This window comes from Protopterus annectens, chromosome 12.part0 (genome assembly GCF_019279795.1).
Source record: "Protopterus annectens isolate FY-2018-M chromosome 12.part0, PAN1.0, whole genome shotgun sequence".
Taxonomy (NCBI): domain Eukaryota; kingdom Metazoa; phylum Chordata; order Ceratodontiformes; family Protopteridae; genus Protopterus; species Protopterus annectens.
Window position 1 is genome coordinate 791,398,753 of NC_056746.1, and position 27,918 is coordinate 791,426,670.

The window sequence follows — 27,918 nt, forward strand, 5'->3', positions numbered from 1 at the left end:
ATTACGTGGAGGAATGTACAAGGAGACGACAGCTAGCTTCTTGTGAGAGTTAATTTGGCAGTTTGCTATGAGAATTTCAGCTGGGTGGAAATCTGGAATGATAACTGAGACAGGATGAAGGGTGAGGTGGTTGGAGTTAGGAATAGAAACACCTCCCCCTTTCTTTGTAAGACAATCCTGTCAAAGAATGTTATAGCCTGGTGGAATAATCTTAGTGTTGGTAATATGAGGTTTAAGCTAAGTTTCAGAAAGACATAGTATGTCAGGGGTATGTAAGGACATCCAGGGATGGAAGGGAGAGACTTTGTTCATAATATTTTGAATGTTCATAGATAGTAAAGTTAGATTTTTGGTGGACGGGGATGTGGGTAACTTGGAGGAAGTATTAGGGGTAAGGTTTTGGGGGAGTGAGGGGTGGGATGGGGATGGGAAGCTATGGATTGGACCAGGGTTTGGATGCATGTCACCTGATAAAAATAGGTGTAAAATAAAATGTCTGAGGGAAGTAAAGTTATTAATTTGGAGGCTGTTTTTTTTTTTTTTTTTTTTTTTTTGAACGGGAGTACAGGGAGTACAAATAGTTTGATTTTATGCAAGGTAGGTGTAGGATGAATAAAGAACGATGCAACTATAGGGAAAGAATGAAAGTGAGACTGAGTGTCTAGGGGAGAGGTAATAGTAGAAGTAATTGTTTATTAATTAACTGTTACTGGCATTTGACTAATTATGAAAGTTGTCCTATTAATTTATTTTTTTAAATGCACAGTGGATTGTAGAATTAAATGTATAAATATTACCTCTGCCACTAACTACAACTTAATGTATCAACTCCTGTTTTACGTACCAGCTACTGTCAAAAATAAACTATCATAACTAAGATATATATATATATATATATATATATATATATATATATATATATATATATATATATATATGGGAAGATGTATGGGTTAGATTCTACATGGTTTAAAGATGAACAAGAAAAACAGAGGGTACAGCTGATTGAAAATCAACTGATCAAAAGTACTGGCTTTTTTGCTGTTCGAGATCATGGTATAGTGGGGATCAGGGATTTTACCCTTTCCCCAGTGTAGTGTGATCTCAGAGCTGGTTTATATAATTAGAAGGGTTGCTGGAGGTTTTGACCCCCCCCCCCGAGAAAATAAAGGTTTTTGTATTTCTTATATATTTTTAATAGGTAGCTCTTCAACCAATTGTAGTCGATCAGTTGCCTTTTGATATTTGTCATTTTTGATTTGGTGACATACATACATCCATATAAAGATAAAGAGATAGATATAGATATAGCCAGATATAGATATAGATAAAAATAGATACAGATACATTTAGATATAGATATAAATATAGATATAGATGCAGATATATCTATATATACATAGACAAACTCAACCACAGTAACTCACACTGCAGGGTATATTTGTCTTCCTTTGCTGTCTACAATTTTAAATGCCAGAAAAGAGATATATGCTTGTGTGAGTACTACCAAAGGTATCATGTATTTATGCTTTCATGAGTTCTATTGCTGGAAAAACTAGCACAATAGCCCAGTATATGTCTGAAGTTGGCAGGTCACCTGTGGCTGATAAGGATGGCAATATCAATATGGCTCAATCTGATGACACAATAACACTGTCTGTTACACTAATATAAGGGAGCTGAGCAACATCACCAACATCACAGACCCTTGTGGAGTTATAAATTGACTGCAAAACTTTGTCACCATATGACAGACCTCCCTTAACTGTGAGTTTTGCCTGAATTTCACGAGTCCCCAACCAACACAGCATCTGACATTTGCACTGCCTCAGACATGTACATACCCACTACACGGGAGAGACGGGTGAGGATCATGACACCACCATGACCCTAGAGCAATCCTTGATTGAGGTACAGCACTATGCATAAATCAATAGATGTGAAAGTCAGTGTTCCTGGCAAAAACCTCTGTTACTAACAGCATTATGGAGATTTTTGGTGGCCTCCATGACTTGTGTGCCAGTGTACAATACCACCACAGTGACAGTGCATAAAGGCAGGGAGTAGATGTTGCTGCTCTGGTCTCTAATGACAAGGGTGTCCATGAGCGCTTTGAAGAGACACACTTGGTAACTGCCATCTGCACTGCCTTTGCAGGCTCTGCAGTCCCTTAGCCTGGGAAGGTCCAGATGTAAGGTGTTGGGGCATCTGCCAGCCAAATTGCTTCTGAGATGGCTACTCATTCAGCCACAGCTGCATATTCTGCTATCCCTTGCCATTGGCAGTCACACAGACATGGGCACCAATGCTCCTCAGGCTCGGCACCTGGAACCAGGCTGTTCACAAATGGTCCCATAATTCTACCCCTTCAATATCCCTGGGGGCACACAGATCATCATTCCTGCTCATGGCCATTATAAAGATCATGGATGGTGAAGCTCTGTAATCTGCTGGCATAGGACACACCATTAGGGTGCACACATTCAGTCCCATAGATCTATGCCTTCTCCAGAATGGACTGCATAAAGGCCTCAGATTGCAGGCCTCCACAGTAGACTCTCACAGTAGACATTGACAGAGGTCATGACCCTTCATCTCAGTCCCACTACTGAAGGATGTGTTCGTTCACTCCCAATAACCTCCTAGTGGAGTACTGGGCTACTAAGTTCACCTGTTACAAACACATGCCACATTATGCTATTGTTCTCAGCTGTCCCTGTGTCACCCCAATCACTTCTGTAAGTGATGATGATGATTTTGTCCTGCCCACCCGCTAACCTGTTCGGTATCGTTATGATTGCTGCACACCATGGACAGTCCATGCAATGCCATACATAGCCTGTATGTGATAATGCATGCATCATTTTATTCTGATTTGTCTTTGTCATAGCCCTCAGACATTCTGTCAGTACTGAGGAGCACTGTACCATCCTCCACCTCAAATGTGGTCCTGCTGCTGTTGCCTCTTCATCCCTATACTGTGTACCTCCAGCCTTCCACTGCTAGTTGTATTGCTATGATGAACCCTGTTGGGATGTTTCCCCATTGTTGTAGCTGTCAATGTGTGGCCATATTATGCAATTTGGCACACTCCATAAAGATTTTAGGCATGTTTCTGGTGCATATAGCAGCAGCCTTCCTAACGTATCATGGCAGCAGAAGCATCCCCTCAGAGACCCATACATATGCTCCATGACATTACGTGTTTCTGCATGGTCAGTATTGTATGCCATATTTGCCATACTTTGGGAGTTGCAGATGAGGCAAGTATCCACATCTCTTAAGTTTACCCAACATCACCCACAACACACAACAGTCATACCATTGTATCTGATCTACTTGCATGGTTTATATGTATACTGCCCTGCCTAACCTGCTTTTGTCTGCAGTAACTAACCAAAACACCCTGTAAGATGTCCTGCTGCACAAACTGTAGTTATAGGTCAGACGTGTCACACATGTAAATCAAGGGATTGATGCCAAAGCCATGGAGTAAAGCTAAATGCAAAAACATGCATTATTATTCCCTGTGGGAAAGCTGACATCCCTGCTAATTATAGACAGCACCTGCCCTAAGTGTAGACCCAGTGGTTCATGGTCTGGGTACTCAAGTAGAAAGCAATCTAAACTTGGATCACCACGTATCCACAGTAGTAAGGAAGTCCTTCAATGTGTCATATCTTATAAGTAAAGGCATCACATCTAGATCTAAAGATGTTATAATTCCATTATACTTGGCCTTCATCAGACCAATATTTGAGTACAATCCTCCCTCTTGCATGTACCTCACCAGAAACCTGCAACAACTGGAGAAACCGCAGAGGTTTCTCACCAAGAAATTACAGGGTACAAAAACAAGTTTTATGCAGAAAGACTGAAAGCCTTGCCACTGTATTCTGTATCCTACAGGTTGCTAATGGGTGACCTGTACCTGGCTTACAGGGCAGTCTCTGATCCAGAACTGATGGAAATGCTACACATTCATAAATCAAACTGCACAATGGTCACTCGCTCCAGGGATCTTAACCTAGCCTCTGACATGAACAGGTCATGCTAGAGAGATAGATACATCTCCCAGAGACTGCCACTTCTCTGGAACAAGTTTCCAAATCATGTGAAACAGAGCCCCTCCCTGACCCTCTTCAAATGCAACTTGGATTAATGTATGGGTGACTGCAAATTCACTGCAGTGGTGGTGCCCATGTCTCTCCTCAACAGAGGAAGTCGGTATTGACTACTATAGACCCTTACCTCTTTGAACTTCACTCACCTAATCACCTACAACTGGGTCAACTCAGGATAAATATAGCTAGACTTGTAATGGCTGTAGGGCCATTAGCCTAGCAACTTTCTACAAACCTATGAACCTATGAACTGCCTGAGTGGTACATGAAAACATTATATAGAATGCCCTGGGAGATGTAAACCACCTGGCAGTTCAGGTAGTAGTAGCCGTTCTTGTTGATGGATCTCAGTCCTTGTGGACCAGATGGGGCCTTGATGGCAGTGTATGTGCAGTCTGTGATTTCCAGGAACAGACAGAAATGGGTTATATTGTTAAACACCCACATTGTAGTAGTTATCTCCTCTGAAATCTTGGGGAGCCAGATATGCTTCTCCACATGTTGCAGGTTTTTGTTGAGGAGATGGTGTGGAGTATGAGAGGTTGATGCCTATGGTATGTCTAACACATCCCATGTAGATCATTAGGAGGTCCCTGCAGCAAACATGGTAAATGATACCCATGCCTTTGTGTCCACTGGTATGGGCATTCCACACATCACTCTTGATTCTGCTTGTGGATGGCACAGGTCTTCCTGCCCACACAGTATCAGTCCACTATTTGCTGGCCCATAATGTACCAGGATGTAAGGCACTGATGGTATCTTCTGCAGTGGTACAAATGTCTGAGACACATATGTTACAACCAATGGTTCTACTATCATCTGCAAACACATGCTATCTGGCAGTAACCATTGCTTATCCTGGCACACTCATAACCCATTAAATAAAGCATTCCCTGATGTTTAGAATAGCTTGCCCTATGGTACATTGTGGCTCTTTTATACATCTCTAAATTACTTTGCCATGCTTGATGCTGTCACTTGCATTATATATGTGCCTCATTTGCATTGGATTCCTTATCTCCATATCATTATGCAGTCATTAGCATGATCTACACACAGTGCCATTTTTTTTGCCTTGCACAACCATGCTGTCTCTGTCTCTGAATCATCATCACCCAGCATGCTGCCACTACTTGCATTAATTTGCTGTGCTCATTGTGCTAAATATTTATGAATGGCCAATGTTTTTGTCACTTGTTTAATATCTAGGGTTATTTTCTAATTACACATCGAAAAAGTAAAAAAGACCACAGAGACAGCATTTTGCTTTGGCAGCCACTGTAGTGTTTCAGCACTCTAATAAGATAGTAACATTTATCACACTATCAACTCTTAAAGCCATATATTCTTTTTACTAATATATCACATATAACTCTCTTGGCATTTATTTAAAACAGGCAGCAAAGATTGGACCTCATGTAATTTATCATAAATGTCACTTTTTAAGCATAATAATTTCTTACTAACTTCAATAACTATTTTACATTTGTAAATGAAAAACATAAGTACTTAGCATACGTTAAAAAATTGCAGAACATTGTTTCTGGCTAGTCTGAACATGAAAACAAAAAAACGAACGTGTAAGCTGTCGATTTCAACAGACTTTATTGTTGTAATCGCTTTTGTCCAAAGTAATGCTTAGACTTCAAAATTTAGATTCCTAAATGGGAATGAGTTTAGATTAGTCTTGGAAAATATTGAACTGATATTAAAAAACAATTTTATATACTTTCATGGTGATATTTTTCAACAGTTTGATGGGGGCGAAGTGGGCGGCCTGTGCCCCGATCTTCGCTAACATAGTCATGTTATACTGGGAGTTACATTTTGTCTTTAATTCTCCATTCATGAAGCACATAGAAAAATACTTCCCTTTTTTTGGATGATATTCTGATTATATGGAAAGGTACACAACATGAAATAGCCAGTTTTATGGAATACTTAAACAATTCCACTCAGTTCCTTGAATTTACCCATGATTTTAACATAGAGGAGGCACATTACTTAGACATTGTTATTTCAAAAGATGATAAAAACAAAAAATTTGTGTCTAGAATTTTTAGAAAAGCTTGTTTTACAATTCCTACCTACATTATCATAGTAATCACCCCCCATTGCAAAAGAAAAATATATTCAAAGGACAAATGGTCAGGGTGGCTAGAATGACATCAGAATACACAGACTTCATAAAAGAAATGGACTATGTGCATAAACTATTTTTGGAGAGAGGTTATCCAGAACAAGTTATCATGTCTCTCAAGGAAGAGGTTATAAAGGGGTGGGGTATTAGATATATACCCCTGTTAAACACAAACATCAGGCATAGAGAAAACAATATTATAGACAACAATGCTTCGGAAATTCAAAACAATGGAACTTACAACAAAAATAAAGAACAAAATACCCCTTTTTTCATTATGACATTTAATTCTAACACTAATGCTATCAGAAAAGCCATAAACAAGACATGGGACATCTTTAAGAGTATGCCCAATAGATTAGACATATTCAATAGACACTTATGCTACAGTTTTAGAAAGGGTCCAAACCTCATAAATATTTTTGAGAGAGTTAGGTATGAGAATGAAGAAACAAACAACAAAAAGAAAGAAACTTTTTGCTGTGGTAGATGTTCTCAATGCACATTTATAGCAAACATCAGTGAATTAACAATACCCACTATTTCATTAGTTTTTTAGAAGTGAGAAGCATTATTCTTGTTATATGAAAGGGATTATGTATTTAGTTTATTGTTCCCACTGTTGGGCCTATTACGTAGGGAAGACAGAGAGACATTTGAGACAAAGGATATATGAACATATGTACGATGTCAATAGGAAAAAGGAAACTAATGCACTTTTCAGACACACATTGGTTTGTAAGGAAGCCAACTTTAAATTTTGGGTATTGGAAATGTTACCAAGGGACAGTAGGTGTGTTGATTCGGAAAATCAGTTAACTTACAGAGAACTGATATGGCAATTACGTCTTGATGCCAATACACCCCCAGGAATGAATGACTATGTGTCTATTTTACCTGCCCTAAGATTAAGGGCCAATAAAGCTAAAAATAACAAAAAAAGAATAGTTTTTCACCAGAATTTATGGTTCTTTACATTGTATTACATGTGTTTATATTATAATAAACGTGCGTATAGACATTATTATTTATTATATCATATAATTTATTATACTCAATATCCTGTTATTCAATGTGACCATCTGTTTTAATATTTTAATATTTAATGTAATGGCAACTAATTTGTATCACACATTTTAATATATATATATATATATATATATATATATATATATATATATATTATAATTTCAATTATTTAAAATACTAAAGTATTTTATGTTATTTATTTACATATTTATTCATTTATGTATACATTCATTAATATATATTCACTCAACGAATAATTATTTTTCTATTTTTCTGTTTACCATTACCATCATATACCTATACACACATTCACTAACATACCATCCATATATTATATATTTATTTCATGCATTTCATATATTATATTTCATGTTTTATGTCTCACCTAGATGATGAGAAGGGGTTTGTCATTACTTTCATGTACTGTTTTCTATTTATTTATTTTAACTACACTGTTTTTGAAGTTCTTAAAAGGAATTTTTAAGCAAAAATCTTATTTTTCTTAATCAAGATGAGCTGAACCACATATGTTTTAATTCTAATTGTTTTTTTTAATTGAGTTGTTTAATTGAATCAGTTAATTAAGAGAGAATTGTATAAATATGTAAATAGAAGTTCATTAACTATTCTGATGAAGTTTCCTGTGGGGGAAATGAAAGCGCTTAATCTTTTATCCAAAACAGTCTTTGTGTATTTGTATTGAGTTGGGTTCCGTCTGTTCATTTAATAAATACATTTGTACCATCAGACTATCAGACTGTCTGGTCTATGGACTGAAGAGTCTTTTGAGCGATACTATTTTTGCCAGCATACACCTTCGAACTTCATGGGACTACCTTCATTGGAGAACATTTGTGGTTAATGCTTAGACTTCATCAGACATTAAGTTGCCCAAAATTCGTTAGTAGTTATAGTCATCAATCAATAATTTAAATTATTTAAAGGTGTATCATGAAAAACCACATTTAAAAAACAAATAATCACACATATTAAAATTGTTGGGACACACCTTATAGACATACAACCATATAAAATATATATGTGTAAAAATTTGATATATCATCTGTTACATTTAAAACTTTAAAATAGTTGACCTTAGAAAAACTTGATTTTACTCTATATTAATTTATACTTATGTTGAAATATTTCATCTATCTAATGCTTTTAATTTTAAAATATATGTCATCTATCTAATGCTTTTAATTTTAAAATACATTTAATTGAGGCATATTCATTTAGGCCAGGTGGTATATCGGCATAAGTCCGAATCTGCCACATAAGTGTATTATCGGTTTAAAGATGTTAAAGAGTTGAAGTCAGCAAGCTGTCAATATTTTTACTATATATTCTTGATTTTGATTTCTTCACTCTCTCCAAGCATGTTTTTTAACTGTGAGCAAGCCTTTTAACCAGTTAGTCCTTAAGGATAAAGAAGCCAGTGTACCTACTGGTGACAATTATGTACAAATTAATAACATAGGATAAATTAAACTCAAAGCAGACTAAACTGTTTTAAACTTTTGTTTATTGATGTTTTATATTTTAATTCTACAGCTATTGCAATTGCTAGAAAGCTTCTTAGGTGAAAACAGTCACAAATAGTTAAATATAGCAGGAGCAAATAAGGTATTCTCAAAGAAATCTCTTTACAGAATGTTACACAAGTGCTGAAAAATTGGCCCACTCCCTTGTCACTTGCGAAAGGGTTGTTCTTTTATAATACTGCATTCTTTCTAATGTATGTGCAGAAGCTTGACTGTTTCTTGCTAAACATGTTTCATGATGTCTAGCAAATTCCCTGTGATATAGGTGTGCTGCCGTTGCTGGTTATGTGCATGCCAGTGTTTTAATATCTTGTAAAATTGGATTTCTCTTAGCTCCAAAAGCATATAGATAGAAATTATTCGTCAGCAAAGTGTGCAAAGCCAGCTCTAAAGGGTGACTAAAAGCTAAGCAGAATTTATTAATGGTTTCCTTTTACAATGAAATAATAGCCTGGTATATTTCTTCAGTTGAATATTAGGTTTGTTATTAGTGTACACTAGATAATCACTATGATGTGGTATCGTTATATCATTCCAATAATCTCCTTCTTTAGTTGAAAATTGCAGTGCTTTTCTATTAAGTCTTCCTGTTATTTATTTACACATCTTCACTTCATCATAAAATCCTTGCTAATATAGCTCACTAATTCCTTCCAGTGTTTAGCTCATCCCAATTTTTTGCTCCTTTCAGTAGCATCATACCTGTGAAGCCAAGCTCAGACATGTGCATACCCCAGCCTCCTGACCTGCATCCCATCAGTGCTGTAACAGGTGTACAGTATAGGGTCATAGGTCAGTACTAGGCAATCAGTCTGCAAACCATTTCTAGCAGAGTTAAAAGTTCCCTCAAGCCTCAAGGAGAGCAAGACAAGATAGATTGGGGTAAGAATATGTGGCTGCCCATCCAATTTTCTAGGTTTATCTTGATGGTGGCAAGGGTACTATTCTGATTGACGTGTAGTAAAAATTTGTAATAGAGATGAGCGATACATTGGGATATAAATCTATCATGCCATCATGTCTTATTTATCTGATGATGAAGGTGTAGTCTCTTTAATTGAGTATTTGAGGTACCATTAGTTCTTCAAAGGAATAGAAGGTCAAATAGGATTGGGTCTTCCATAGCTCGAAAGGCTAGAGGCAGATCTCCATGTTGCAGTCTATATGAACCTGAGTACAGGGAAAGAGATGCTAGCTTCTTCTGATAGCTAAGATGTTTGAGACCACTGATCTTTTTAGTGAATATCTGAGGGTCTTAAGCTGTGTGATATGTTTAAACAAATTTAGTAATGGGTCTAATAAGAAACGAGAAAAGGGGGAATTAAGACTCCTTTGTATCTAGTGGAAATGCCTTTGAAAATAAGATTGGCCAGAGAAAGGGATTTCTGAACTATGGTGGAGATATGATCTTCAAATGATAAAACATTTTCAATAAGAGTGCCTAGATCCCTAACAATAGTGTCTGTGAGGGGTGCATCTCCTATATGGTAAGTGAAATTGTTTTGTTTATCAAAACAAAATATACTACATTTTTTCACATTTAATTTGAGACAATTACCCTTACACCAATTGTTAACATGGTCTAAGAGATGTTGGATCAATTGTGAATCAGTTGAAGATCAAATAACAGCACCTAATGTGTGGTCATCTGCAGACTTAATTAACCATAGGCCAGGACTGCTGGAATGAAAGTCTGATAAATATATGCCAAATAGGAAAGGACCCAAAACTAAGCATTGTGGTAAAACACTGATAACTTTTTTTTCTGCTTTCAGAATTGGCACCTGTGATTTAGCTATATGGGTTCAGCCAGGCAACCAATTACCTATCCAATGCACAATATAAGGAGTTATATTCAGATTTGCAAGTCTATCAATAATGTCTGCATGAAGAATAGATTCAAAGGCCTTTGCCAGGTCTAGATATGATGTATGCACTGTATAACCAGTGTCCACCTTTCAGTTATATTTTCAATGAAATTAACAAGGTTAAAGAGGCAGGACCTTCCTTTGATAAAACCAAATTGATGAGGGTCCAAGGTTGATAGATTTTCAATGTCCATATTAATGAAGTCAGAGATAATGCGCTCCATAGCTTTACATATCAGGCTAGTGAGATTGACTGGTCTACAGTTACTAAGCCCATGGTTGGACCACACTTATATAATGGCATTACAAGGGCTGTCTTCCAGGCTTCAGGAATATAACCAGAGAGGCTTACATGAAAGTGTTTAAATAGAGATTCAGAAAGGCCATATATGGTACTAATAATCAGGCAACCTGGTATGTTGTCAGGACCCATGGATGAAATATTCTTAGTTTTTGAAAGGGCTGAGAAAACTTGTTCCATAGTAAAGAAAGGATGTGAGTGGTTTGTGGAACCTGTGAAATAGTTGTAACTGGTAGAGTAAAACTTGCACAAAATTTCTTAGCTAGGATTTTAGCCATTCCCTTTAGGTGAAAGAATACAATATTATTGTCGATTAGCTCTGAGCATTGATGGCATTAGTTCTTAACTTTCTAACATAGTTAAAGAAAGATTTGCAGTTCATTTTGGTTTGGTTTATAATGTCTCATGCTACAAATATTTATTTATACATACACTTTGGTAATTGGATTCACTCCTGCTGACTATGCCTGTTTACAGAGGAGAAATGAAAGAAAAGTACTACAGATCGCACATATTCATTTTATATAATTGCAGATACTTTTTGAAATCTACATTATAAAAATTGCAAACATACATTGCCTACAGATGAGGTAATTTGCAGCCTATAGCTTTGCAGTAAGTGCAGAGCTAATTTTTGCTAACTATTCATTTGTCAATATCAATAATGTAGAGCTACAAACAATTTATACAAGATGCACATTAGGTCACAGATGTACAAGCACGATGCACAAAGATGAGACACAATCTTTTAGTAGTCTAGCTGCTACATAGCTAATATGGCCATAGATCTCAACTGTCTAGAGCTTGCAAAATGTTCAGATTTGTGACTCATACTTTTGGTTTATTTCTTATGAAATATGTGGTTTTCTGGCAAATAATTGAGAATTGAATCACTAAATAAAGACAGCCATTTGACTTTCAGACTGCTCACCCTTCACAAAATGCATGTTAATGCAAAACCTGTTATTCTAGGACATTTCTATGTCCATAATAGCAATATTTAAAATCTGTCCCTGATTTTGGGCCTTTTGCTTCTCCCATACCTCTCAACCTCTAAGGCCAAGAAATCTAGACAAAGCCATATATAATGGGGGGACAAAGGCCCAAAAATAGGGACAATTTTTAAATATTGCTCTTACAAACTTAGAAAGTTGATAGAATAACAGATTATGAATTAGCGTGAATTTTCTGTAGATTATGAAGTCTGTAACTCAAATGCCCGTCATTATTGTTTGACTTTAATCTTCAGTGATTTGCCAGAAAAATAAAATTTTATGAGGAACAGGCAAAAAATACGAGGCAAAAATCTGGGCGTTCTGTGAAAGAGGTATGGCTCCCCCCATTATTTTTAACATTGTCTAGAATTCTTGTGCTAAGAGGTTTAGATGTATGGACATGGCTGCGGGATGTACACTATGTTAGCATTAAGAAAGTGAAGGAACCAGGGAAAGATACATATAGTACAAAAAAAAACAAACCACAAGTGAGCTCAGTGGATGGAGAGTCATGAATATGTCAAATCAAATGAAGAACAAAACCAAAAGCCAGGACACCACAGCTGAATTTAATAGACACAAGCTATTATAATGTTACAAGCTTTCACAAACACTTTCTCAAGTGTATCAGACATTAAACATTCAGGTCCTGTTTAAAATATACAAAATACATGAAAAACAGGACGTAATTATGCAAAAAAGCATTAAAAAACTTAAACACACAATATATATTAAAATTATAGTATATGCAACCATCTCAGAGGTTGCATCAAATTATTATAACATTACAATAATACTTTCTAAATGTTGAAAACTTAGTTAATACGCAAAATGTGTATAACATAATTAAGAACAATCTTGATTTGGATGCAATCTTGTGTTAAAGCAATGCTTAAACATACAAAATAATAAACTTACAAGAATGTATAATATACACGTCTATCTAAAATACTGTCTAAAATGTCAAATATTCAATCACCTTAAGAATCATACTTTCAATATGCATTTTATATTTAAGACAGTATTAAGACTAGGACTATGATCCACTCTCAGTATGTTTATCCATCTAAATTCCATCCTTTCCATTCTGTTTTGAATATCTCCATCTATATATACTTTCAAAGAAAAAGTTTCCAAAACCTAAAACTTAAAAAAACATGTTCTGAGTCTCTGTCCATAATGTGCTTACATAAAGTATTCTGATTATTATTCCTGCTAACATCAGATAGATGACAGTAGATTTTTTTAATTTATAATTACTCTTATCAGCATAAAATAATTAACATTTTAACACATGTGACCAGATATACCAGATCTGTCATATCACAGGTTGCAAATGCCTGATATCGTACTTTCTATTAATATTATAGGATGAACAAAGGATGTATTTCTGTCTATATATTTACAGCAGACACGTGATCTACATGGATGGGTAACAACTTTTGTAAACTTCATTCCTTCATTGGTTTGACATTGTTGTTTATGACATAGATGCTGTTTCAAATTCATACTGTTCTCATAACTAAACTTAGGTTTATCTGTTAAACAGTTCTTCAATTTATCAATATTCATTAAAATACTCCAATGCTTTGATATAATGTTCTCCACTGCCTTTGTGTGTTTATTATATGATAATACCATTTGCATATCATTGAAAGTTTTAGCTCTATTTCTAGTTTTATTTTTACTATTATTAAATCTAGCTTGTGTATTTTGAGTATTTTTATACTCACCAAAGGCTTTTCCTGTATTATCTTTATTATCCAGTATTTCTTTTTTTACAATGTTTCAATTTCTTCTCTACTATATTCCCTCTTAAGAGGTAGGACATGAGAAACAGTAGGACAAAAAGTTTTAGGATGGCACAGTGTTAAAGACAGGCAGCTGATGTCTGCAAGTGTTACATAATACATTAGGTCGCACAACATTATTTGCAGCTTTTGTCCTAAGAGTGAAAGACTCTTATATTTTTCTTGATGAACATTAAGGACCTGAATGATACACAATTTAGTTGAAAGGTTGTTCGGTGTTTGAGGGTTACATAGCTTTGAGCCATATCAGCGATCTTGTTAGATGAGTTTCAAACAAGTGAAGACCTAAGCTGTCTGAACTAAGTATAACAAATCAGAAAATGAACTAATTATATGCAAAATTGTTTTAGTGTAATCTTGAAAAAAATGTGCTTTCATACAGTAAATAAGTCCATTCAGCTGAGCATAGTTTGATAATTACCATGATGTGACAATGGCAATGATTTAACAAGTAATGCGTGAATTCTGTTATAGGCACACTCCATGGTGGTAGACACAGTAATGTGTAGGTTGTGAATGACCACTGCAGTGTGCAGTAATTTAGACAGGAGTATGATTTTTTATAGCTACTTTAAAAAGGTCATCTGTCATGGGAACAGGCATCAGTCTGCTACTTTTCCATTGCTGCAGCAACTTGCCTTTCCTGGGGCTGTTATTTATATCAAGTAGTTAAAACTAGTAAAATGAATGCTGACATGAGGATGGATTAGCTTTATATAGCCTGGTAGTAGGTTATCAACAGAGGAAGAGCTACATGTATTAATTTTGGCAAGCTGACATTTTGTGTACTTCATTAATTGGTAGATGCATAAATGAAGGTGAAAATGGCACCTGATAATTTGTAAGTATGCTTGAGATGTGTACTGGCTGTGGTTTTGCAGTTAAGTATTTTATCCCAGTGCCAAGGGTAGGCAGTTAGAATGGATTGGTGTCATTCCCACAGGAGTCCCATAATGACCTCCTTAATCTTTTTGGTACAAGGTAACATGACAATCTTATCCAGCCTGATTTCCCACTTGTTTATATATCTGAGTGATTTAAATGTATTGTGCAAGCGTTATTCTCCGTGAAATGCATGCATACTCTAGGTATATCCGTTTCTGACATCAGGTGCTTATAACATGTGCTACCCATGGGATAGCCTTATCTTTTATTCTAATGTCTGTACATATTTATTTGATAAATTAGGCACAGCCTTATAAATGAATTCAGGTTCTCTATAAAAGCTAAAAAATGCATGTAATGTACTCCAATTATCTCAACTTACTTGCTGACCTACTGTAGTAATCGGCAGTCTTTTTAGAAAATGAGTTGTCCCCCCCCCCCTCCCTAAACTTACTTCCCTCTTCAAAATGAAAAATGGCCATTTTCTTCTGTTCTTGTCCTTGTAACCACACAGTGTTTACACAGGCCTACTCCAACAAAGGAGGCTTGTAATACAAATTTCTTATTTGCTGAGGATACCATTTCACCTGAACAAAGCAAACATAGTTTGTGAAGATGACTGTTGAGTTTATTTTTGAAATGTGTTTGAATTCCAAACCTTTACTAATCTTCCATTTATTAATTATCATTCTGATATTCTCCTTGTTTAGTCTAATGCTTTCGCTGTTCTGTACAATAAATTCCAGTCACTTACATTAGTTTACCCAAACACACAATTCCTGCTGAGGGAGGCCGCTGATCCCATGTAGCTTTTAGTATATGACTGTTGTCACTCCCTTTCAGTCACCTTTGTTTGTATCTTGGTGGATGTGTTCTAAACATGCAATTCCTGCTATGGGAGGACACTGATCCCATGTAGTTTTTAGTCTGTGGCTGTTGTCACTCCCTGTCAGTCACCTTTGTTTGTCTCTTGGCAGCTGGGTCAAAGATGATGGCAGTTAGAAGCCCAAGCCGAACTTCACAGGCAGTTACTATTTTATCATAACAACTGTCAACCAGTTGTAGTTGGATTTCATGGCCATTTTATCAGTTTTGTTTAATCTGTTATATCTCTCTGTGACGGTTTATGTTGCACAGGGGTTAACCCATTGTGATCAGGTGTCAGTAACAGTTGTCATTGCTTCACCACATTATTGCAGTTTGACATTGACTGATTGACTGCTCCAAATCAACTGGTGTAGATTATGTCTGCAGTTTATGTTTAAATCCAGCAATGATGGCAACCATTTACAGTTTTTTTTGAAAGTTTTTCATTTTCTACTTGGAACTTTGATTGATGCTTTTTAGAAGTTGCTTTGAAGAGCTATTGTTGAGAATTTACTTCTGCTGCGTTCCTTTGGATATGATACAAACATGTAGCTTGGCATTTTTATTTAATGTTACCTTCCTGCCTTTCTAAATTAAGAACCATATAAGTTAATTTTTGCCACTGTCATTTTCAGAATTTGAATTTAATCCTATACTCAGCAATTAAAGGCTCCAGGATTTGTTTTGTAAATGTTTTCAATGCTGTTGTGTATGTCTTTCATTGCTGGAGTCGTCTGAGAGTTTGAATGTCTTCTCCATGTATATGCTGTGAAGTTTCAACAGTTTGGTGGTCTGGTAAATGCCCTATTAGTGCTTATTTCCAGCCTTCACATTTATGCTCAACCAGACTGCAACAACAGACAAGTACTGTGCTGGACTGGATGTCGTCTGTTCAATGTGCTTTTATTCAGTTGGACTCTTATTTTTTGACTGCTTTGTTAGCTCATATTATATATTTTAGTAGTTCATATTTTGGTTATTAAATCTGATTCATTTTTATTCCCAAATAGCTGACTCCATCCATCCCTCCATCCATCCACAATCCCTTTTTCCCATTTTTTACACATGGGGTCGGGCTGTCACTTCAAGTGACAATCATCTTCAGCCAAGTTTAACCTGCAGCGGATCCAGTTAGTTGACGTTCATGATTAACTTTTAGGTTCGGGTCTATATTAGAACATCGAAGTTTCACAACTTCGAATGTCCTAATATCGACCCCTATTCAGCGAACACTAAAAATAGCAAAGCTGCAGAACACCGAATTTCTTCCTAGGGAAGGAATTCGGTTGGCCGTTCCTGTGGCTTTGCTATTTTCAGCACTGTAGTGGAAAGTTACGGGTCAGGATCAGGTAAGTGTGCGATTGTATGGATGTGAGGGTTAGGGTGCAGGGTAGGTGAGTTAGGGTTAGGGCGCGGGTCAGGTAAGTGTGCGATTGTGTGGACGTGAGGGTTAGGGCAGGGTAGTTGAGTTAGTGTTAGGGCACGGGTGAGTTGAGTGTGCAATAGTGACGGACCTTAGGGTTAGGGTTTGGGTTAAGGTAAGTGGATAGCTAGTGGTGTATGTACAGTTTAGTGTAGGGTTAGATGTAGGATTTTAGGTGTATGTGTATGGATTGCTGTTTGTCTGGTGTGCTTGTGTTGTGTGTATGTGTGTTGGAACAGCGAATGTTTTCCCTGGGAAAAAATTAGTTGTTCTGCATGTTTGATATTCTCAGCGTTCACTGAATAGGGGCCAATATTAGAACATTCGACATTTTAAAAAGTCGATGTTCTAACATAGACCCTTTAGGTTCATAGGTGTGGGGGGCTGCATTTAGACTAAAATGCAAAGTGGCATGTAGTCTCCAGTGCACAGAAAACCAGAAAACATATCCACACATACCAATCCTGATAACTAATTCTGTTTTAAAGTTGCTTAAGCAGGACAATTTCCTAATAGTAGAAGTATGTTCCATAATATGGTGGCTGAGATTTATATATATATATATATATATTTATATGCTGTGCTTGTCTGTCCTACTGTCCTATGATCAGGAACAGTGCACAATGAATTATTGTGTGTTAATGTCCTTACATTTTTATTTAGTTCCATTACTACTTTGAAGATCACTGAATGCCAGACACAGTTTGCCCTGAATATGGAGATAGTGTAAGCTGCACAGCCTCAGACAGAAAAACTTTAAATAGTATAGTTTATCTATACAGCTCTATAATTGATATGTAAACTTCCTTTGTATGTGTTCCTGTAGTTGAAGATGACACTTTCTATAACAACAGAAAGCTTCCATTATATCATAGGGTTGTATACATAATTTACGTAAACAGCCCTGTTATCACTGCTGGATCTCTGGATGAAACTGTTTTAACCCCAGCAAACAAAGTGCCTTATTTCTCTCTATAACTGAATTTTCTATAAAGTCAAACATATTAGAAAATAAAACATCACAATCTTTCCTAGCTGCTATCTCATCCAGAACAGCATTATTAAGCTTTACATGCCAATGAAAATTGCTATTATCAATTCTCCAGACTTTACAGTTCTAGATACTAACTCCAAGGCTATGACCCCCTAACCATATATGGATTCTAAGTAGTTGTTCATTTCTTTTTAATATATTTATTGTTTGGTTCATTTATTATTCACTTATTTTGTGTTTTGTAACAGATTTAAGTAGAGTCATAGCTAGATTGTCTGGCAGCTTGGGCTGTTCCCCAGACTGGCATATCTTCAACCTAAAATTAAGAACTACAAAAGAGGTCCTTTTAAAGTTTAAGATAAAATAAAAGTCTTCCTAAAGCTAAAAAACAAAAATAAAATCTTATATGACTCTGTAGCTGTAGCAAGTTGCTGGTCCCACCATAGCAAGCACATTTTTATTGATAATTCCATACATAAGGGAGTGATGGTTAGCACAGATGAGGGGGAGACTTGTTTAAATGGTTAAGTTCTTAGCCTCACCGATGCAAGGTACAGGGTTTGATTCTGACCTCTAATTAAGGTGGAGTTGGTATGGTATAATGGTTAAGATCTTAGCCTCACTGATGCAAGGTACAGGGTATGATTCTGACCTCTAATTAGGGTTGGGTGGGTTTGGCATAATGGTTAAGGTCTTAGCCTTACCAATGCAAGGTATAAGGTTTGATTCTGATTTCTAATTAGGGTGGGGTGGTTCCGCATAATGGTTATGGTCTTCACCACATGGACATAAGTTACATACTTTGATTCTGACCTTGGGTTATTGGTTAGGCTTAACATGACCTTTACAGTTATCCCAGTATTCAGCTATGAGTCCATGAGCTTTCAGCTATAACTGTGAATGCAGTATCAGCATTCTCTTATGAAGCTGCAATATCCTCATGGCCTCACAAATGAATGCCATTACTGCTCTCACATCCTAACAGCATATGTTGATTTGCCTCCTGACATCTTGCACTGGAGGAGCTGCAACTTTGTCCCTACAGTAGTTATGGCTCTAAACATAAGCACTTAAACTAAATGAACATGGCTACCTGAAGGCAGTGTCATGTCCCCTTTCCACATACTCTTAATTGACAATCATGGCTCTTTAAATGTTACTCTGCAGGCAGCATTGCTGCAGGGAGAGATCAGGATATAATCAATGTTTACTCTAAAATACGATCATCCTCCTTAACTGCTTGCACCTCCAGCTGCCCCACTCGACATGCCCTTCTTGGGCCTCTGTTTGAAGTAATGAGGCTGTGCAAATTTGGAAAATATATACTAAGGTCAGGCTTTCAGTACCTCTAATTATTTCCCTTTGTCTAAGCTACAGCAAGTTCAGAATAAGTTTGCAAAAGCAGCAAAGGTGTGGTGGACACAGCCCCTCCCCCCATTTGGGGGGGGGTGCAGAGTTTAAAGCTCTCACCTACAGCAATGCCTTAGTGGTCTTACAGAGAGTTTCCACTTTCACTGTAATTCTTTTGCAACAGCAGTTTATTTTTTCTTATAAGTTGAGAGCCTCAGAATTAAAAGCTATTCAGGAATAGGTCTCCTACCATGTTTCTGTTGTTATGGGTATGTCTTACAGACTCATCAACTACACACAGTGCAGCACTTACAGAAAACTCCTTTATAGGACTGTGAAGAGAATATTTTAATAAGAGAATAGACATAAAGGGATAGGTCAGTGATTTATGGACTGGCCATGCCTGGATTTTTACAAAATTGATTAGAAATTGCAAGAGGCCTGAAGTTATTAAGCTCAACTGAAACTCCACCTTTTTGAACAACATGCATGCCTTTTTCCACAGGATGAGAACCAATCCATCTGAAATGGTTTGATTCAGTAGCTTAGTCACAAGTATAGACAGCAAGTCTGAGACAAGTTGTATAAATTTGGGTGGAACACCATCAGTCCCTGCTGAGATGTCACCCGTGGATTTGGAGATAAGTTTTTGTACATAGACAGAGCTCACTTCTTTTAGATATACGTGATACTCTGCTGCCACAGTCTGATCATTGAGGCAGACAATTGTGACTCTTACTAGGAGAGAGTGTTGTTTCAAAGTAATTACGAAATAACTCAGCATCCTGTTGAGTTAGGAGCTGCAGAATGGGATAGAGTACCTCCCAGGATGCAAGAATTCATTGCCAAGACAAGCTATTTTATAAGGACTGGCCTCATGCTACAGTGTATTATAAAAGCTGCTAAGATTGCTCTAAGATTTAGAAGAATGGTTCCACTTCCTGGCAAACGTCATAAGATACTAATGGACTGTGGCTTAAGTTGCTGCTTGACTTTCAATGCAACCAGACTGCAAGGTTTTGAACTTATTGTTTGTCTTTCATTAATAACATATTCAGAGAACATTCTTTCCTTCCTACATTTGTTTAGTCTGGACTAATTCCAAGCAGTGCCATTGCTGTCTCATGTGGCACCTGGTGCTGCTCCTTTATCTGGTGCCCCACAGCATACATTTGATGAGCAGAAAGGAAAAGGGGGGGAAAGGCTTCTTCTCTGATCTTGTGCTGCTTGCTTTTGTAGAGGGGATGCCAGGTCTCAAAAAGCCTACACCTCATGTCCTAATGCCCCACCCTACATATAATTCTGATTCCACACATGATGCATATGGTTTAGATTCCGCTAATGTGTATCATTCTTTTTAGTCAAGTAAAAATCAATAAAATATTAATTTAATAAAAAGTCACACCATGCAACAGAAACTGGAACTGAGAAAATGTTGATTGAGTGAAGGCCAATAATAACAATGATAGTGAAATTTGCAATCTGGTCAGGGAATATTGTCCCAGAAAAGCAACAAGCTTCATCAGTACATGCCTTTAATTTGTCAAACATTAACAGTGCCAGATTTATGAAATAATATTCTACAATAAAAGCACCATTAAGGTAACACACTGAAAGCAGGTGCAGTATGGAGACTCTACACAAAGAAACAGAATAAATCCAGTTGCATCAAGATGAGCTTACAACCAGAAGAAAACAGCCAATGGTAACTTAATCGGAATTAAACAGCAAAAATCTAGCACTTGAGCAATCCCCCCATGCCCCCAAACATATCTCTCAACTACCCAGATTTTCAAAGAATGTCCAGATATTTTCCCCAAAATTTCTGTTTGTTCTTTGTAAAATTTTTGGTTTTCTGGCAAATCACCGGGAAGATCTGACGTATGAAATCAGTAAATAGTGACACATTTGAGTTTCAGACTTTATATCCTTTAGAAAATTAATTTTAACACAGACCTAGTTATTTTATCTACTTTTTAAGTTTCTAAGAGCAATATTTAAAATATGTCCCTATTTTTGGGTCTTTGCCCCCCCCATTATGGCAGGCTTTGTCTAGACTTCTTGGGCTAAGAGGTTGAGAGGTAAGACATATCTGCAGGTGCACTCTTAAAAAAAAATAATATATCAGAGATTTTGAGATTTCCTTAGCTTTGTTAAGTTGAACTTGACAAGATATTACCTCTCTCAGGTTAGGTCTGACAAGGTGTACAGACATGAATTTGGTCAATAAGTTTGGTTTACTAACTAAAATATATGACTGTAACAACAAAAGTACAATATATACTAGCTTTAAGACTATGAGGAAGAATATTAGACAGAAGAAACTGCTTTACTTTTACTGACAACTAACAGCTAAACACAGTCCATACTAACCTGTATGGTTCAATACCATCACTCAGGACTTAGTGATGGGCATCATCTAATGCCTTGTATGCTAGGGAAAGGAATTAAGAGATTGCATGTCTCTACATTCAAAGGATCATAAAATGAAAGTCTCAATACAAAATAAAATAACAGAATGTGGCATGTATATAACTGCAAACTAATCAGTTCCAAAAGCACCAATCTTACATGAAACAGAGAAAGAAGCAGCAGTAGGTAAATTACTGGAGAAAGAATTGTGCCTAGAATAGTACTTGGCAGCAGCTTAATGATGACATGTCAGATTGCAGAACATTATGAGCATGTGACAGCTGTCAAGTACAGAACACCACGAGCATGTGACAGCTGTCAAGTACGGAGCATCATGAGCATGTGACAGCTGTCAAGTACAGAATATTACAAGCATGTGACAGCTGTCAAGTACAGAACATCACTAGCATGTGACAGCTGTCAAATACGGAACATCATGAGCATGTAACAGCTGTCAAGTACATAACATTACAAGCATGTGATAGTTGTCAAGTGAGCCCACCATACATACTGGGAATTATCGACATCAGTATCAGACTGTGAAATTTAGAGTTCATGATTACTATGAACAGTGACAAGCATACTATGACCAGGCACTGCTGACTTTTAGAGAACCTAAAGAAGTCCATGTATCATCACATTTTGGATCTGCTTGATCTTTCTTGCTTTAGAAAATGTTGAGCATGACTTGAGTTATTTTAGTAGTCATAACTTACCTGACATAAAAAAAATGATACAAAGAAAGTTAAAAGGTTGATATTTAGAATTACATTTTCTATCAGGTAACACATTTGTATTCATGTGTACAGTGTATATTTGTATGATACAGACCCTAGACATATAACCATATGCATGCATAATCTACCCCATATGTTCTCAGGGCTCAAGATCTCAGAAATGTTATTCACACTTATGTTACAGTAAAACAAGAGATTGCCTAACACTGCTGCATGCTGTGTTGGGGATGTTCTTCCTTCTTCTATATAGTATGAATTTGTAGCTGATGTATATAATTTTTGAGGACTGTGGAGGTAAAGGAGCACTTGCTCTAAAATGCACTATCATATTATATGTAATGTGCCGCTTTTTTAAGTTTTATAAGCAATTGACTTTATTTTTATTTATTTGTTAACCAGGTTAGTGAGGTGATCCAAGTGGTCTTTGAAGCTCTGATCAGGTCATCTTAAGCAGGACAATACATAAAACCAACACAACAACAATTCAGTTTTAAAGCATAATCTTGTGACAGAGCATTACCTAAGCCATTTTTATTGTTTGTTGATGAAAAGGTCCCATTCAGCAGGTAGCGATCATCTATAGGAAATCTGCAAACTTAATACAATATGAAAAAATAGAAATTCCTTATATACTTCATCATAGGGATTAGGCAACGTACAAGTAATATATAGGTTTTGAGGAAGATACTTATAAAAGATGCACAGTGAGTATACAATTAAAATACAGATTTAAGGTAGATATTGTAAATAAATAATATTCACACCGTATCTGGACATCATACAGATTTTATTGTTCTGTTTTGGCTCTTGTACATCAGATGGAATAATTCTAATTCACAAAAATAGATGCTCTTTTCCTTAATGTTTTCTTGTACCTCTGAGTTTATTTTAGCAAAGCATCATAAACAATAAAAGAAATGTCCATGGCCTTAATTTGTTTCCTTGTTTTAAGGTCAGTCAGTTTGCTACTGCTTGAAGACAGCTAAGGAAAACAATATTTCATTTTTAGTTCTTTGCAAAAGTCCATTCCCTCCCTCTTGCCTCTCAGAGATCTGATTTTGAAAAGAAATGTTTACTGAGGTAATTATGATTAGACAAGAAATGCCATAAATGCCATGTATGTAAACGTGTTTCACTCAAAATTTTCCTGATTTTGCCTAACTTGTTTAAAATTTCATGAAAGTAAAATAGAAATGTGTTATAACTGGAAATCATTCTTTTACAATATTGTATCTTTTCCTAAAAAGTAACAGTGGTTTACTAAAACCTTCTAATGTATAACAGAAAATGTCTATTTCTGTTGTTGACATACAATCGGAAAACACGAGGATCATTATGCTTGTTATTTAGCCAATAAACTTGAGAAAGAAACATCGTTATGTAAGGGCTACATGATTTATTTTATGTTTTAATGTTTTCAGAAAAGAATAATCATTTCCCAGCATACAGGAAGCCAGAAGATGTGTACAAGTGTCTGCCTTGCAGGGAAGGCTGTTCCTACTGTACAGGCAACACTCCCTGCTATGCACAGGAGGATACGTACTTAAGGATTACTATCATCGCATTCCAAGCACTCTGCATGGTCCTGGACTTCATTAGCATGCTTGTAGTTTACCACGTTCGCAGAACCAAGGTAAAAGGGCTAGTAGCATAGTACTGCAATGCATGCTTCTGCTTTCATTGGATTTTAGCCACAGATACTAAAAAACACATGCGAAAGGTGGGCAGAGGGGCAAAACACACACACACACACACACACACACACACACACACACACACACACACACACACATATATGCATATATATTCATTTTATAAATATAACCCTAACGTCATTTTTCCACACTCTCTGGTATCTGAGGTTTTGAAAAAGCTGTACTCTTAACATTTTATTTTTGTATTTTGTAAAATCTGATCTTTACCTGATTAAAACTGGAAAATGTGCTTAGTAAAATATGCCCGCCTTAGGTTTTTGAGTCAATAATGTATTATTTTTGAATAGTTTTATACATCTACTATTTGTTGTATTTGAGAGACATTGCACATCGCAACACAACACACTACACACACACACACACACACACACACACACACGCACACACACGCACACACACGCACACACACGCACACACACACACACACACACACACACACACACACACACACACACACACACACACACACACATTAAGCCAGTTGTCAGTAGCTACCTAACATCTGTTTGCTAACCTGCAAAACAATATGTAGTACATAGTTTAATGAGAATAAAAAGCTAATGTCACCAGGGAACATTTATTAAATAGCAGAACCTGCATGCTGCATGGTGATTGAAATGCCTCAAGCCATTGCATAATTTTCTTTGAATGATTGCAAGCACATCAGTTTTTTTAAGAGCAGTTGTAAAATAGATTGTTTACCCTATTAAAGAAGCTGATACTTTATAATTACATGATTACAGTTTATTTCTTATTCAAAAGAAGATGCAATGTTATAAGATAAAAACAATGTGATTTTGTGACACATGCATTCTGAGAGCCTGTGCAAGCATACATTTCTTTGCTGATTATATCTTTGCAATGGTGTCTGGAATGCATGACTGAAATACACCTCCTATGGGAAGAAATGTACTAATGATTCTTTTCATCAACTAGCGCAAACAAGTGAAATGACATCCTGGTCCTTTCTCATTCTGAATTCAGTACATGGGAACTATTCTTATTTTGGGAACATAGGGACACCCTTTTGTGATAGATACAGGTTTGGTTCAACTAATGAGTACTTCCTCTTGAAATATGACTACTTGCTTTAATCAGTCTAAAACCTGCTGCTACTGAGGAGGTGGTAGGTGCCATGGATGCCCCTTACCTCTAAACTAAACATTACACTGAAAGCACACAGTACATGCAATTGATAGTGCTGCTTATGGAATCTACAGCCTCATGCATTCCATAGCAAAAGTAAGTGGTGGATGTGGGCAGGTACACAAAAAATGCATCCACTGGTTTCTAGAAAATGGATAGGGGTGGCATATGTATTATACTGTGAAGGAAAGGTATTTGAACAGAAGATGATCACAGCACTCTTCTGAATCAGGTATCTCAACGCCATATAACCGATGCTGTAAGGTAATATTAAACAATGTAATGTATGTTTGCAACAAATAAAATACTTCATAAGAAAGTCCTTTACAGATAATGAGAATGTAAAAATGATTCTTTGTGTTTTACTGAATTTTATCTCACGATGCTGACTTTTATGGCATTTTGAAGGTATTATACTAATGCAAAATACACAAAACTATAATATACCTTATGAAATCATTCTAATTTCATTTTGGAAAAGTTGGACTCAAAAAGAGCATTAATATCCAGTTATCTTAGATCTACAAAACCTGTTTCATACAAATTATATGTATCAATGTGGTATATAGAATTCCTTTTTGGCGCAAAGTGCAAACCTGTACCTAATATATATTTTTGAGATATATGAATTTTAAGGATTGGGTCTTGCCCCATTGTGCTCACTGGGAAGGCAAGAGGAATGCCTGTAGAACTTGCATCACAGAAATCAAAGCCTGCAAATTTCCCATGACAGGTAATCATGCTCTACATTTTTGTCGTTTTACAGTGCAGGCAGTCCTTTCCCAAGAGGTGTTCAACTCCTTCAGTGGTGCAGGAGACAAAGAATTAATTTTCCAAACACTGACACCTTCATGAAGCATAATTAACAGAGAAAGTACTAGGCTGTAACTCTCAGTTCCCCTGCAATCAGGCAAGTCCTATTTTTCTATTAGTGCAGCACTGTATTTATCCTAGCAAATATTACCTGCTTATAGTACGTTTACCTCCTGTAGCTGACAAGCACTGCAACCTGCTCCTCTCCTCATTCACCGTAGCTACCTGACCCACCCATACCTCTCAACCTCTCAGCTCAAGAGATCTGGACAAAGCATACCATAATAGGGGGAGAGAGGCCCAAACATATGGAAACATTTTAAATGTATTTATATATAAACTTAGAAAGTTGTTAGAATAACAGGATTTGTGTTAATATTCAATTTCTGAAAGATACGAATTCTGAAAGTCAAATACAAGTAATTATTTAGTGACTTCAGTCTTCCATGATTTCCCAGAAGACCGCAAATTTTATGAGGAACATGAGGCAAAAATCTGGACATTCTGTGAAAATCTGGACAGTTGAGAGGTATGGACCCACCTTATTCTCCCACAGGTTCAACCCAACCCGTGTCTGTGGCCATTGAGGAGATCAAAGCCACTGTTGCATCACTGTTTTGTACACATTACTTTTCAACTTCTTTAGCATTCTTCAATTATTTAAGACCCTGACATTCTGCACCAGTTGGCCACAGCCCCTCTGATTCTGACTTTGACCTCCTCAGTTGGGCTTCCCTTCTCCTAAACTACCCCTCTCAGATACCTGAATCTGTTATCCTGTTCCAGTATTTCCCCTTCTATCTCAATTTTCAACTTCTTCTGATTTCCTCATTAGGTGTCATGATAACTGTCTTGTCTTTACTCAGTTTCATCACAGTAAAGTACAATTTCCCTTAAAAGCATACAGAGATCACAGTCAGTCTGGGGCTGGTTTCTCTCTTTCTCTCCAAGTCCCCAACAAGACTCCACACTGGCAGAGCTATAGGGTCCAGATCTCATTCTCATGGAGAAGCTAAAACCTCCAGCACCCTCTCTGTCCAGCCAGTGCTTCGTGTCCCTGCCCAAGTAGCTGACACACACACACTTTGAGATAAGAGTTATATACAACTACACAGACACTCCTGAGGAAGGCTGGCACAGGTTCTCCAGCTGTGCCCCTTTTACCCAGACTATACGGTAGTACCACTTGCCACCACCCACTACTATTTATTAGCTACTAAAAGGTCTTTATGAAAGGGTGTCCAATTATACTGTGCAATATTATTATCCAAATGGTAAGTGAACAGTCAAGGCTTATTGAAGTGGCTTTGTATAATATCACTAAATACAGGCAATGTACACATAGAGCTTAAATTATCTCTACACAAAACAGCCACAGTTGAAAGGTTTGAAATATTTAATAATAAATAATAAAAACACAAGACAATACTTATTACTACACAGTGCTAGTCAAGTTCAGAGATCACAGAGAAATACTTAAAATAATACAGTACAAAAGTTCTGACATTAATACAGAAAAAAACTAATCTAATCTTCCAATTAACTAGCTATATCTAAGAGAAAACGCAGTTCTAAAATAAATTTACATATAGAACACAGGCAGTGCTGGTGAGTTGGATGTTCTCAAAACAAATGCTTTATGTCCTCATTCTTTCTGTCCTTAAATTGATAACACAGTACCACTGATTAATTTCAGATTAGATCATTTCTTTCTGGTTCCCAGTCTAACAGATACTCAGAGGTTAATAGCCCTTGTGATCT

At 36.6% G+C, this 27,918-nt stretch overlaps 1 protein-coding gene across 1 annotated transcript in view; it reads left to right on the top strand.

Annotated features, from left to right (window-relative positions):
• Window positions 1-944: 944 nt before the first annotated feature.
• LOC122816214 (probable G-protein coupled receptor 158) overlaps window positions 945-27,918 on the top strand; it is an 843,176-nt gene continuing 816,202 nt past the window's right edge. Inside the window, exons 1-2 of the mRNA XM_044088960.1 lie at window positions 945-1,056; window positions 23,905-24,116. Coding sequence (XP_043944895.1) covers window positions 945-1,056; window positions 23,905-24,116 — 324 coding nt within the window. The remainder of the gene's footprint in view (window positions 1,057-23,904; window positions 24,117-27,918) is intronic.